Source organism: Alosa sapidissima, chromosome 16 (assembly GCF_018492685.1).
Source record: "Alosa sapidissima isolate fAloSap1 chromosome 16, fAloSap1.pri, whole genome shotgun sequence".
Lineage (NCBI taxonomy): Eukaryota > Metazoa > Chordata > Actinopteri > Clupeiformes > Clupeidae > Alosa > Alosa sapidissima.
The window spans coordinates 22,146,146-22,160,378 of NC_055972.1; the positions used below are offsets into that span (position 1 = coordinate 22,146,146).

General features: G+C 41.8%; 2 protein-coding genes across 2 annotated transcripts; both read right to left on the reverse strand.

The window, feature by feature from the left end:
• Nucleotides 1-456: 456 nt before the first annotated feature.
• Nucleotides 457-3,663, reverse strand: LOC121685118 (myelin and lymphocyte protein-like). The gene is made up of 4 exons (XM_042065443.1): nt 3,377-3,663; nt 2,199-2,366; nt 1,487-1,612; nt 457-1,073 (listed from the first exon to the last, which is right to left on the reverse strand). Exons 1-4 carry the CDS (start codon nt 3,467-3,469, stop codon nt 999-1,001), a joined length of 462 nt encoding a protein of 153 aa, XP_041921377.1. The 5' UTR covers nt 3,470-3,663; the 3' UTR covers nt 457-998.
• Nucleotides 3,664-3,873: 210 nt separating this feature from the next.
• On the reverse strand, nt 3,874-8,537 carry LOC121685119 (myelin and lymphocyte protein-like). The gene is made up of 4 exons (XM_042065444.1): nt 8,248-8,537; nt 6,579-6,749; nt 5,607-5,732; nt 3,874-4,543 (listed from the first exon to the last, which is right to left on the reverse strand). The coding sequence occupies exons 1-4, from the start codon at nt 8,332-8,334 to the stop codon at nt 4,469-4,471; spliced, it is 459 nt and encodes a 152-aa protein (XP_041921378.1). The 5' UTR covers nt 8,335-8,537; the 3' UTR covers nt 3,874-4,468.
• Between the last annotated feature and the right edge of the window lie 5,696 nt (nt 8,538-14,233).

Below are 14,233 nucleotides of genomic sequence, written 5' to 3' on the forward strand. Positions count from 1 at the left end.
TCATCATTTCCCAGTCCGAACCTACAGACACACCTTGATTGCTCAATGCTCATACATTTCTCTCTCCAATAGCTTCCCTGTTCTTCCTTCTGAAACATTTGGTTTGTTTTTCGTCCTTCATCAGTGTTACTCACACCTTTACAAGTGGTATCGCTACCTGTGTGTGTGTGTGTGTGTGTGAGAGAGCGAATATGCGCCTGAGCAGCATGAATGTTGTAGGCTAATAGTTTGTACTGTGTTGGTATTGACAAATGTTCCTATATTCCTTCAAGGGGCACAGCAGTTGGTAGAGCTTTAAGCTCTTTCTTGGAGAACTGCAGTGTGGGTTTGGGTATCCAGATCACCCAAGTAGATAACTGAAGCCTACATTCAGGACATAGAAGTACAGGGATGATGCAGAATAAGTTCATCACTACAACAAATACCAAAACCTTTGTATTTATAAACTGACAGGATCTTCAGTGAATATTCTTTATTTAAAACATAATGTTAAGCATATTTCTGACAAAATGCATACCCAACAGTTCAAATGTATAAAACAAACCCCATCAGTATAAAGATTGACATTATAAAAGTTCAGTTTAGTCAAGTGCCATATCTGGGTGTCATTTTTCTTTTTTACAAAAATCTGATTATAAAAATCTAAATGTTCTTTTTACTATCCATCAAGAATATGCTTAATAAAAACAGGTGAAAAAATTATTCAGTGACAGTGTGTGTGTTTGTGTGTGTTAAATATACGCCCAACAGAAAATATACAGATATTTTTACAGTGCATTTGTGTATTAACAATTTTATGTTTGCAGGCCTATATCTGTTTGGGAATATGTATAATACAAACAGTGCTCTCTAAGCCGCTGATGGAATTGATTTGCAGATTTGTAGAATTCAGAGTGAGCAATCTTTTCCAGGACTGACTTGAGATTCTTCTCATTCCCCCAGAGTTCTGAGTTTTGTAGAGTTTTTTTTTCAAGCTAAGAGCAATATTGCAATGCTGATCAGAAAGACTTCCACCTTATTGCTGAGAGGATACAGTGGATGAAGTAGAAGAGTGTGGCAGTGTAGGAGAAAACCTGCAGACCAATGTGAAAAGACGCCAAATTAATTCCCCCCAAAAAGCCAGATATAGTCAATGGTAGGTAGAATTTTCTATTAACAAACACAGACTTCTCAGGCTTGTTAACTTTTCAGGATAAAGTTGGTAATGCTAAGTGTCTCTTCTTAACACATATTACTTTATTCCAACATTATTTTGTTGAGAAGTTTACAGGAACAATCTGTTGAACATCAATGAATATGACTTATATATAACGTGTTACACACTAAACGCACTACTAAACAAACTAAATGTAGGCCTACTAGTTTTAATTATGTAATATTAAAATAAGCTTTTCCATAATTTAGTTTGCATTTTCAATAATTATCAATCTTAATGAGTTAAAGTGTTTGTGTGCGTGAGAGAGAGAGAGATGCTGGGGGTTCTTACCACTGCTGCGATGTCGATCTGATAGTACTTGAAGTTGGTGCCATCTTTCATATCGAGGGTCACCTTGGCGAGAGGAACTGAGGCACTCAGGTAGAACAGAGCAGCCAGAAAGTGATACACAAAGTCCTGCACACAAAGGAGGTATATGTAAAGCATATAGTAAAAACAATATATGTTTGTGATCTTTGTAAAGACTTAAAAACTAGGCTTAGAAGAAGCACATACACCTTAGTGATTTCGATCTCTAATCTTCATCAAGGCTCTCCACATACACAAGAAAAGATGAACCCCAAACCTAACCTGAACCACACTGAATCTTTTACCATGTACAATGTACATACATACACTATGTAGCGTTCACACTCACACAGAGAGATGAATGGCATGGTGGGGTTAGTTCTTACCACAGTGCATAAAAAAAACAATATGATACATTTGTGACGATGCACACATTGCAGCTATTTCGATCTCTATTCCTCATCTACATTCATTCATTTAGCAGGCACTTTGCATTCAAATGTCAATTCTATTACAAGGGACTACATTGTCCCTGGAGCAACTTGGGGTTAAGTGCCTTGCTCAAGAGTCCAACAGTGGAAGCCGGGAATTGAACTCACAACTTTTCAGGCTACTGCATGTAAGCCCAGCTTCTTAACCACTACGCTACCACTGCATCAAGTCAATGAATGCTATTGTTGGGGTTAGTTCTTACCGCCGTGGCCCACCCCCCACTGTTCTTGTGCCCTCCACAGGCGAAGATGACGAGCCAGAGGAAGGTCATAACGAAACAGAAGACGGAGACGAACATCACCCAGCCCAGGGGATTCTCTGGCGTCACGCGTGTGGAGGCTACCAGGATCCACACCAAACCCCCAAACACCTGCCATTGCACACACACACACACACACAAGCATACACACATACGCATACACACATACGCATACACATACACACACACACACACACACACACACACACACACAAACACACACAAACACACACACAACACAGGCTGAGGACTCTGCCAGCATAGCTCAAGCATTCATTTTAAACAGCAACACAGATGCTCTGCAGAGAACATTATGCCACTGGTGTGGAGCCTGTCAGACAGTTGTATTGAGACCTCACATAAACCCATCCTCCCTGAGCAGCGGCTGCAGGAAAACCTATATGCTGTGAACACATGATCCCAAACCTGCTCTAAATGTCCATCTGTTTCCCGTGGGAGAAGGAGAATTATTCGCTGAGGCACTACTAATCAGCCATCTAACCACACCCTTTTCTCTCCTCTCATAACTATGGGCAATGATCTAGCTGCTGCCTTGCAAAGCCTGAGTGTGTGTAATGCCACAATGATAACCAAGAAGTCTTGAAACAGTACTGTTTACATACTGCTAGGTAGACAACTGAAACTCCTCACACTACTGATTTAAAAAAAAAAAGATTGAATGTTGTTATAATCCAACCAATTGAATATTTAGCCATAGGATTGAATGACCCAAAGCCACAGTCACATTATTAAGCGATCCTGTTATGCTAGCCTACTTAACCCGAGTGTGAAATACACCTGTGCACCTCAGAGGCAACAGGGCGAGTCCAGCAGAATCATATTCCCATGCAGGTTAAATGAAGTTAACTAAAACTGCCGATTGACCGATTGATTCCCATTCTGTTGACGCATATGTTGAGATAGGCCTAATGAAACCATATTCACCAATGCCAACAGTGTGCTATGTGACTTATTATTTTGTGTGCAGATGGACCATGAACATATGGCACAAGCCCTCTTACACCATATTAACTTAAAAAACATTAAAACAGCCTTACAGAGAATGTCTAATGGTTTAAGCAAAAACGAAAACGTATACAATTATCTTTCTATGCACTCACCAGTTCAGGTAAATAGAATATATCTGGTGCCGTGGTGCAAATCCCCAGGCCACTGGGCAAATTCCCCATCGACTGAGCTGTGGCAGCTGCCATGACCGCTGTCTCCTCTGTCCGCTATCTGAGTGGACTAACGGAGCCACAGGTGCGTCTTTTCAGCAGAGTGAAGGACTTGAAAAACCTGCCTTAACATTACGGTCCCTTCCACCGGACACACCCCGTAAATATCAGCTCCTCGACCTACCTTCTTGGTGTGATCTTATGTACAGAGAACTATTTGAAGAGTCCGCTAACTTTTCGTTTGTTTGTTTTGTAGCCAGCAAGGTGCGTTTGTTGTGGCAATACCTTGTGAATTTTTGAGATGGGACAGTTACCTCATCCAAGACTGTCCCCTTCACGCATGCACGCATGGTGTCATTCACATACATACTCACAAGCACACTGCCACGGTGCCACTGGCTCGCACAGGTGCACGCATACAGGCATACTCATACAGAGACTATAGCGACAAATTTCATGTTTATTTTAAAAAAAAGTACATTTGACGTTTGATTACATCTTAAGTTACATTTTACATCATCACGTCAAGAGTGGCAAGTAACCATTCTTTTACGCCACATTCCTGAGGTGTGTGAATTTATTTACGTACATTCGTACAATTCGAACCTATAGAATTACTTATATGGAATTAATTATATGAAGATGATTTCATATCTAACTACAATGATTCGTTATGTAAGCAGTTTATTTGACTTTTTAGGGTCACTTCAGATTTATGTTCAGTTTTCCAGTTCTGTTGCTGACAGATAGGTACAGAAAAAGTAAAGAGAAACCTCTGACTGTTGTGTCCTTTATTTTTTTGTTTTCATATTTTCCCATGTTAGCACCTAGTGCTTTAGTCACAAATATAATCTTAGAGAGCCAATGATAGCCAGCGCTGCATTACGCGTGAACCTTTAAGGGGTGGTCTCTGTTGCCATGATGATTGTTGTTGTTGTTGACTGTGTTGTTATTGGTGTGTGACTGTTATTTGTCGCTGGCTGCTGTTGGTTTGAGGCAACGGGCTTGTTTTGTCTGGTAATCTGTTGTTTTCCTTCAGGACGTTTTCCACCGCAGGGCCGACAAAACTGTGTGGATGACATACAGCAGCGTGGCAACAAAGGCCATGACCTGAAAATACAGCATTGAGGTGAGGGGGGGACATTCACTTACACACACACACACACACACACACACACACACAGACACACCAGTGTTTCCCATAGAATTGGATTCAATTTGTGGCGGTAGCTGACTTGGACAACAAAAGGCTGCTGTTAAAAGCAGTTAATGTGTGGATGCAATTCATAACGCTTTAAAAGGCTGCTGTTAAAAGGCTGCTGATGTGTGGATGCAATTCATAACGTTTTCTACATAGTTAAAATAAAGGTTCGTAGGCTAGGCTACTTCAACTTGGGACAAGCACTTTTGAATTTTGGAAAACACTTAATTCCATTTATATCGGGATTCAGTGTCAGAGTCAATAAAATGAGCCCTTCAACGAAATTGACAAGCAGCTGTAAGTAGGCTAAGCATGCTAAATTCGCCATCCAAACGAAAAAAGTAACGTTAGCTTTGAGATACTGCTTGATTGCATAACTTAACTTAGTTTAGTCTCTTCAATGTAGCCTACTATGTTGTGATAATACCTTAGCAGAGTTAACTTCAATGCAGCAGTTTTGAACAAATTTGCGCAGCATGGTCACGATCCTAAGCGGATTTAATAGCAATTTAGCCAGACGTCTTCTATGCAATGCTTCTATGTGGCAACAACAATCATGAATATTTTGTTAAATGCACATGCAGAGGAGCGGCAGCAGGCTACGAGAGAGAGGGCGGGGTAAGGAAAGGCTGCGTGAAAAAGCGCAGCTCAATGGCAACGCAAGGATTTAATCTTATTTTTAATTTAAATTAAATTAAACATAGAATATTAATCTGTGGCGGTCGATTTTGATTTCATGGCACCCCGCCACAGATTAGTCATTGTATGGGAAACACTGCACACACATGCAGAGAGAGACACACACATACACGCACACACATACAGAGAGAGAGAGAGAGAGAGAGAGAGAGACACACACACACACACACACACACACAAAGACATAGCAACATACTCAACTTAAATGTGCATTATCACTACAGCAGTCATAAAGACAAACATCTAGCAGAAGACTGTAATCAATGATCTCACCACAGCAGCAACATTTAGCTTGTATTCTTTTGTGGACGAAAGAGCTTGTAACCCAATGGTGAAATAGGCCTGGATCACTGCTGCACTCAAATAGAAAAGAGCAGCAATGGCATGATATGCAGTGTCCTAGGAAGGAGAGAAGAGAAAGGGATGCAGGTCAATCTTGCCGCTATTACTGCATTCTTTTGTCCTTTGGCACGTAATTAGTTCTTTTACCTTAAAAATAATTTTAAAATCCTGGGTGACCTGGGCTCGAATCCCGCCCGTGGTCCTTTCCGGATCCCACCCCGACTCTCTCGCCCACTCGCTTCCTGTCATTCTACACTGTACTGTCATTAAAGGCATGAAACGGCCAAAACAATATACTTTTTTAAAAAATCATTTTGATGCCACACTAATTTCAACTAAGGAAAATGGAGTTGCCGATGCGCACCCAGAACGACTGCACTGTCACTAATGTTGTTGTTGTCGTGGTAGGAGCATGGCCCTTTTCATCGGTTTTGGGTATCCACTCAGTGCCAAATAGATACCCAGTATGTTGAAAATTGATGAAAAGGGGGCCGTACACTCTTAAAAAGAATGTGTTGAAAATAATACAAATTGTGTTGTTTTTAACACATCTCTATGTCCAGATAGGGACAAGATTATGAACACACAGAGCACACAGTGAACAGAAGCACACATTAACCCAGAGCAGTGAGCTGCCTTGCTACGGCGGCGCTCGGGGAGCAGTGAGAGGTTAGGTGCCTTGCTCAAGGGCACTTCAGCCATTCCTACTGGTCAGGGATCGAACCGGCAACCCTCCGGTTCCAAGCCCGAACCCCTAACCAGTAGGCCAAGACTGCCCCCTGTAATATGTATCAGATGTATCATACTAATAAAAATGTATCTCTGAGCTGTGCTGTAAATCCCAGTGATACAGTAGAAGTGCCTGATAAATGATTTTGCCTGAGCATAGAGTGCATGTCTTACCAAGCCTGGCCACATGCCGCCCTTGTTGCATCCAAATAGAAAGATGAGGAGCCAGATGGTTGTGAAGACGAAGCAGAAGACAGAGACAGACATCACCCAGGCTTGGGAGTTCGCTGTAAAAGAGAGAAGATTTGTGGATGCCACCAGGATCCATACAAGTCCGCCAATTATCTGGGGAGAGAGAGAGAGACAGAGAGAGGAAGAGGAAGAGAGATTGAGAGAGGATGTTTTGTCAGATGTAACACAGTCACTGATGTAGCAGTAGCAGTACACCATTATTAACTTCCACACAGATGGCTATGCTCCCCCCCCACACACACACACCCTATTTGACCCTGCTTTGGTGGCCAAATTGTTTCGGCTATATTTCATTTAATTTCAACATTACATCTGTGTCTAATGCTCTTCTAATTACTTCTAATGCTCATTGGTAAATCAGTGGCAGATCTGTAATTTTGTACATGTTTTTTTGTTATCAATGTTAGTTTATGGGTATTTTAGGTGTTTAGGTGCCGCACCTGGCCACCCCTTAAAACAATTCTAGAACCGCTACTGCTTCCACGAACAAGCATCAACTGTTTGAGTGGCTGTATTACCATAAATTAGCAGTCAAACAAGTCTAGCAGCTTTGATGTGTGAGTTGCATTCAGATCAACGTAAAACCAGTTTGTCCATAATGAAATACACACAATACAGTGGTTATTACTTATACACAAATTTGCTAATACATTTTCCACCCTTATTGCTGGCAGTTGGTCTTCAAACATCTTCAAAATGACAATAATGATAAACATCCATACTCTAAAAACTTGACGATTTTATTTCACGCTGCTAGGCAGCCTGGATTCCATGGACTTCGTTTTCACCTCAACGAAGGAACCAATCACAGAACGGAGGGGGGACAGCAAGACGATGACGACACACTGAAGCGGTTATGAGCTACGTACAGACGCATTTGATAAGACATTCGTAGCGCCCAATAAACGGCTCTGGGCATTCGTAAACAACATTTCAAATATGAGAAAATGAACTTGTAGTAGTTCCCAGACCCCATCTCAATGAGATGAGGTCTGCCGTTAGCCCGGCTACCTTTTTGCCATGCCAGGAATCGAACTGAGTACCTAACAAAGACCTCAGAGTGGTTACGTATGGTACATCAATAAAACACATTTCCAAATTTTAAATGTTTCTTGTCTTTAAAAAAATCATCATTAAACTGTGAGCATTTCTAGTCCCATGTTTTAAGAGGAGGTGTGTTTTTCACCAGCATGATTTCCTCCTGTTCAGAGAGTAATTAAAACAGTGAGAAAACTAAGTCTAATTGTGCCACTGAAATACATGAAATGACTCCAAACCACTAGTGGGCCAGAAGCCTACCATTTAACAACCAACCCATATCCTTCTTTTGTCTACACCACCTAAACCTTTAACTCAACATCACACAACCTATCAGACCATTTTTTACAAAAGCAGTACACACACACACACACAACACAACACACTCCACTTCCCGCCTTGCTCTCTGGCGTGTGAAACCCATTTTGAACCTACTCCAAGCTGCCATCAGACAAAGCATTTAATCATCTAATTTATCAGCCAGTCAGAGATTGGCAGATGTCCATGGCAAAACAGGAGCACCAGCCTTATCAGAAAGCCCGTCTGTACTTACAAGCTCAGGGATGAAGAGGATGTCAGGCATGGTGGTAAACACTGCACATCCTTTAGGCAAGTAGTTGCCAGTCATGGATGAAGCCATAGTCCCCAAAGTGAACGCTGGTTGATCTAGCTGAAGAGTGTGAATTAGTGAATGATGGTTAGGTTCAACACAGCCTTTTCTTAAGTAGGAATTCTATAGCGTGTGTGTGTATGTATGAATTTACATGTGTGTGAGAGAGAGCAAGAGTGTTAGATGTGTTAGTAAGCTTGTGTGATGCACGCAATATAATCTAAAGTGAGGATGTTTCTGTCCTGCTCTGTGCGTTTTTATAGTACACACCCAACTCATTTCTTTCCCTTGCACACCCTTTATTCCCACCTTTTTATTTAAATGTTACGATGTGTTCTCTGGCATAGGGGGCCTATTGTGTAAAAGCAGGAGTGGTTTAATGAGAAGTTGTTATCATGCGAGTCATATGAAAATCAGTGACATGCCTATGTGTGTGTCTGTGTGTGTGTGTGTGTGTGTGGGGGGGGGGTCTGAGTGTGAGAGATCAGGTCACCAAAGTCAAATCAACCACCTAAGTGTATAGGAAGAGGGAGAGGTAGGGCAATGTTTAACAGACCAACTTACACTCTGACAAGACACCACCCAACCCCAGAAGGACCTAGGAGTGTGTTTAGCTTAGCTTAGCTATTAACCTAGCAACACCCTGTTCTACTCCAAGGTTCATAATCACCCCCTTTCACACAATATTTTCACCTGACATTCTTAGCCGAAGTGATTAGCTTTAATCTGTACTCTTTACTTTACTCAGTGAAATGAGTTTGTAAAGAATAGTTTAGAAAAGCAGTCCTTAAAAGAAAATGAATTGCATCTCAGTTTACGACTGTCTGTTTACGACGATTTGTTATTATTGTTTGGTTTTGTTTATGTGAAGCACATTGAATGACCTCTGTGTATGAAATGCGCTATATAAATAAACTTGACTTGACTTGTCACTCACTCTCAGCTCTCTCAGCTTTGCCAAACAAGCTTAGTTGGACTAGGCTGGACTGGGTGGTGGGTTGGACTGTATGATGCTTTTATGGAAAAGCTGAGAGTGCAGTCGCTGAGATCACAGTGTGGGAGGAACCATGAGCTGGCAGCACACCCACACATGATGAGAAACCATTCATCCAGTATATGCAAGATATGAGAGAGAGAGGGAGACAGAGAGAGAGAGTATATGTTTGTGTGTGTGTGTTTTGTGTGTGTGTGTGTGAGAGAGAGAGAGAGAGAGGAGGGGTGCATGTATGTACAGTTAAGAACAAAATTATTCATACCCCTGACAAATATTGATTTAATGTCGATTTTCTCTTTATCAATATGTTTGTTCTGACTAAAAATGACACTGTCACATGCCAAAAGGTTGCAAGACAATGTGGGACAAACATGGAATAAAAAAAGAAGCGTTTTCATCTTTTTTTATGTTGTGTTGTTATGTCATGGTATGACGCTCTCAAAGTAAACGGTAATGCTAAAGCAAGAGGCTACACTAAGATCCTGGAGGAAAAGATCAGGTAGTGTGCCGAGAGACCTGCCCCAGTAGGCGTCATTGGACTATTAAACCATACAATGATCCAAAACATACAGCCAAACAAAGCAAGAAATGGTTAATAGAGAACAATGTCAACATTTTAGAGTGGCCCAGCCCTCAATCCAGTCCAGAGTCCAGACCTCAATCCATCAAAAAAGTGAGCACAAGGCAAGAGTGATGGCACTACAATCATTGTGGAGACATGGAGAGGCTTGGAAGTTATTATAACAACCATTTTGAGAGCTTTGATGGCAGTAATGATGTTTCCATTGATTATTTAAAAAGGGTATGAATAATTTTTGACACGCCCTTTGTCATAAAAATGTTAAAAAAGATGAATTTTTATTCCATGTTTCTATCACATTGTATTACAACCTTTTGGCATGTGGCAGTGTCATTTTCAGTCAGAACAAACATTGGTTAAGAGAAAATCAACATTAAATCAATATTTGCCAGGGGTATAATTATGACCGCCGCGCAGCGAAGCAGCGGTCATATAGGTTTAGTCAGATTTTTCTTTCTTTTTCGCATGCCCAAATTTCCGTCAATGATTCCCGGGACACTGAAAGACCGGGGTACACGAAACTTGGTGGGCATGTAACCCCACATGGATAGCATGGAACCATCGTTTTTCGTTTTGATCTGTAGCCCCCCCGCTGGACTGGACCCCCCGAAAGGAGGGTAGGGCAGACACAGTTTTCTGTGAATATCTCGAAAACCGTAGGGTTTAGGAGGACCATTTTTTTTTGTATGTTGATCTCAAGGGGCCATGTCAACCCATTCCATAACCACTCATTTCATGTGTTACGACCCCCTGTGCCCCTTCAGGCCTGACATGGCCATTGCATGGGCAATGCAGCCCTAGCTTGCCCAAATTAGCTAATCATACACACCTGGTGAAGGTGTGTGGGTATTTAAGGGGTTGTTCTCTCTCTTGATTTGGGCACTTTTCTGTTAGGCACATTCTGTTGCAGGCACCTCTGGGTTATCTCTCTCCCACTAGCACTTTCTTTCTATCTTGGAACATTATACTGACTTTGGCATACACGCATCCACATGAACACACTGGCATACATGCTCTTACTTTCCCCTAGACATCTTTTGGTAATGCTTATTTATTGCTTTTGGTTACTTTTAAATAAATACTTTATTGATTAAAGTTATCTCTGTTGTCCCGACTCCCTCTTTATGTTGCGGCTTAGAGCCGGGTCGTAACATCATGTATAGCGCCACCTAGTTAAACACAAAAAAGTAAAAATGAGGTGTTGTAATTGAAGGTATCTGTGACCTAACATAGTCAAAACTGCACGAAATTGGAAGTGTAGGATCATTATGACACCCTCTGTATGCACGCCAAGTTTTGTACATCCAGTTCGGTACATCTAGTTTTGTTCTTAACTGTATTTTATGCCAGTGTGTAGCTATTACATTGACCTGTGCCAGGCAACAGTTGCTAACTAAGGATGACCACTTCCATGTTTTTGCAATGTTTTGGTTAAGTCTCCTGCTCTCCACTGTGCGCGTGTGTGTGTGTGTGTGTGTGTGTGTGTGTGTGTGTGGTGTGTGTGTGTGTGTGGTGTGTGTGTGTGTGTGTGTGTGTGAAAGAATCCTCTTTCATAAGTACGAAACTAGAGAAGGACTTAACCTGACACTGACACAGTACAGTATTTGTAGACAGTGCCAGCTCTGTTGTCGTCTGCCTATTTAGGTTTAGTGTTGTTTTACCCCTTTACTTCCTGTGACTTAATTTTCTTGGGCCCCTCAACAACGCCAGCATGGTTTTGTTTTATTCAAATACAATCATAATAGTATGCATTTACCACTTGGCCGATGATGTATTTGGGTCTTTCCATGGTTCCACATGTGATATATTCAATGATAATGTCATTGAACACTCTCATGTGTTGTTTCCTCACAGGAAAGTGTGGACAGTTACATAAATTGAAGCATTGAATTGTGTGTATTGGAGAAGGTTCTTTCTCTCACACTCCATGTGTGAGTGTGTGATTGTGTGAGTGTGTGTGTGTGTGTGTGTGTGTGTGTGTGTGTGTGTTTCCATGTGGGGGTTTCTGTCTCCTGGACACACATGAGAACACACACTGTCTGCTTAAAGTCAACAGTGTTGGCATGAACAGGCTGCTTTAAGAGCGTATGACTAAGATCGTTTAGCTGTGTAGGTAGTGGATCTGGTGTCTTGTGGTGTGTTGTCCTATCACACATACATACACACACACACACAAACACACACACACACACACACACACACACACAGTTCAAAAACATTAACCTTACCATTCTCCAGACAATGTGTGTTTGTCTCTAGGGTCTGGTTATCCAGGGCAACAATAAGCATTAAAATTGAAATAGTGTTTTTGTTTTGGTTTGTCTCCACCGAAAGTAACTGTTTGGTAACACACCCAAACTACGTAACATTCTGTTTTAATGACGGTGTGTGTGTATGTGTGTGTGTTTGTGTGTGTGTGTGATATGTGTGTGTGTGTGTGTATGTGTGTGCATATCGGTATGTGTGTTTGTCTTTTGGGCTCTAACTCCTTTCTGTCACCACCACAGCAGCAGGCCACCAGAGCAGGTCGTCTTACTGGTTCAGGTTACCTGTGCAGCACTGAAATCCAACCCTCTGGAAAATGCCTCCCCTCTCTTTTTGGTCCCGTTGGGCACACAATGAGAGGTCTGGGGCCAAGGAGGAGGAAGAGAGAATAGCTGAGAACTGAGTGAGTCAGTTCCATCAATCCAGGAAATCACACGGCGAGAAAACAAACAGCAAAAAAAAAAAACACTAATGGGAGAGGTGGAATTAAAGAAAAATGCCACATCAATTTGCCAAGCATGCCTTTTAGCATTTATCTGAAATGCCATGAGCTGTTCTGTTGTTATTGAGCATATTAATATATCTGAATGAAGAGTGAATGCATGACTATGTAGCAGCAGACCATGGATGGAGTATCAGGGGTGATGTTTGTCCTTCATTAGCTTTTTCTTTTTTTGTCCATCTGTTAATGTGTTGCAGGGCAGCTGAGATGAGACACGTTCATGTATGTGTTCTGGTAGATATATGAGATCTTTCTGTGTTATTGTGTTGCAGGGCAGCTGAGAGTATATATGTACGTATGAGGAGTGTCCTTCAACAACAGATTATCAACTATAATACCTGGGTTACCTCACTGTGGATGTCTTAAATAATGAAGTAGGAGGACTGTATTGAAATATTATAAAGTATGTCGTATCTCAAAATACACATTTTCAAACTGCACTGTGCTTGTCACAGGACAATATTATTTCAGACTTCCCAGATCTCAATAGAGGAGGTTGCTTTGGGATATAATAAGTTTCGAGTTGTTCAATACATGAATGGACAGGAATGTGGAAAAACTGGTTCCATCATCAGTCAACAGTGGGAGCATGGATACCTCCAGTCCTAAAAGGAAGGTAGGGAAAGAGAGGGAGAGAGAGAGAGAGAGAAAGAGAAGGAGAGATATTATTATTTAAAACCCTCTCTTTCTGCTCCTCCCTCTTTTACTCCGAAACCCACCCTTATAATGAAAGGCATTCCAAAGCCTAAATGGCCCCTTAAAGAAATGTCAAGTATGGCCGTGAAGTTACCCGCAGTAACAGCTAGATCAATATTGATTGAGCCTGAGGACCCTAATGCTGCGATTCTGTTCATTCTGAGTGCCAGTGATCGCACTGCAGGTCTGGAGCGCATGGCTGCCTTGCACTTGTCCCGCCCTGATAGGGATCTCTGTCTGGTCCCCTGGTGGCTTTGGCCCATTTGCTCATGTTTGCAGGCATTCCATGTGGCGGTCATTAACCATGGCTCTTCAGGCCCATAAAAGCCCTCAGGGCTGACCGACTCACCGAGGGCCACAGCATCAGTCTGTGATTACCGGCCAGTTTTCAGGCTGTGTCAGTGTCCGATTTGTATATCTGTGTGTGACTATTTATTTAGATAAGCGGGAATATTATGACTTTGCAGTGTTTCACTGTTCTGCATGGTTGCGTCAGTAGCTATCTGCTCTGGATTGCCAGGTTGCCACTAATCAGAGTCTGATTCAGTGTAGTCCATGTGAGATGGGATGACCAACGCCATCTCCTGTCAGCCTGGAAGGATACTTAAACCCTAACTATTTCCTTGTCTAGTTAGAGCAGCTGATGGATCTTTAGGTGAAGTCATGCCGTCTCTCCCTTGATGCGCATCATTGTAAATAAACTCTTTTATTTTTCATACTACTGGTACTACTGGTGACTGGGTCTCTATTCATCTGTGGGATCAAAATTACCATCAGCACGCACGCTATTTGTTTATCCAGCACCAGCTTTGCAAATAACGATGTCCACAGACAAGGTAGAGTATGTTGCATGAATTTATGAAAGTATGGTGTATTGCAACAGCAGAAGCAA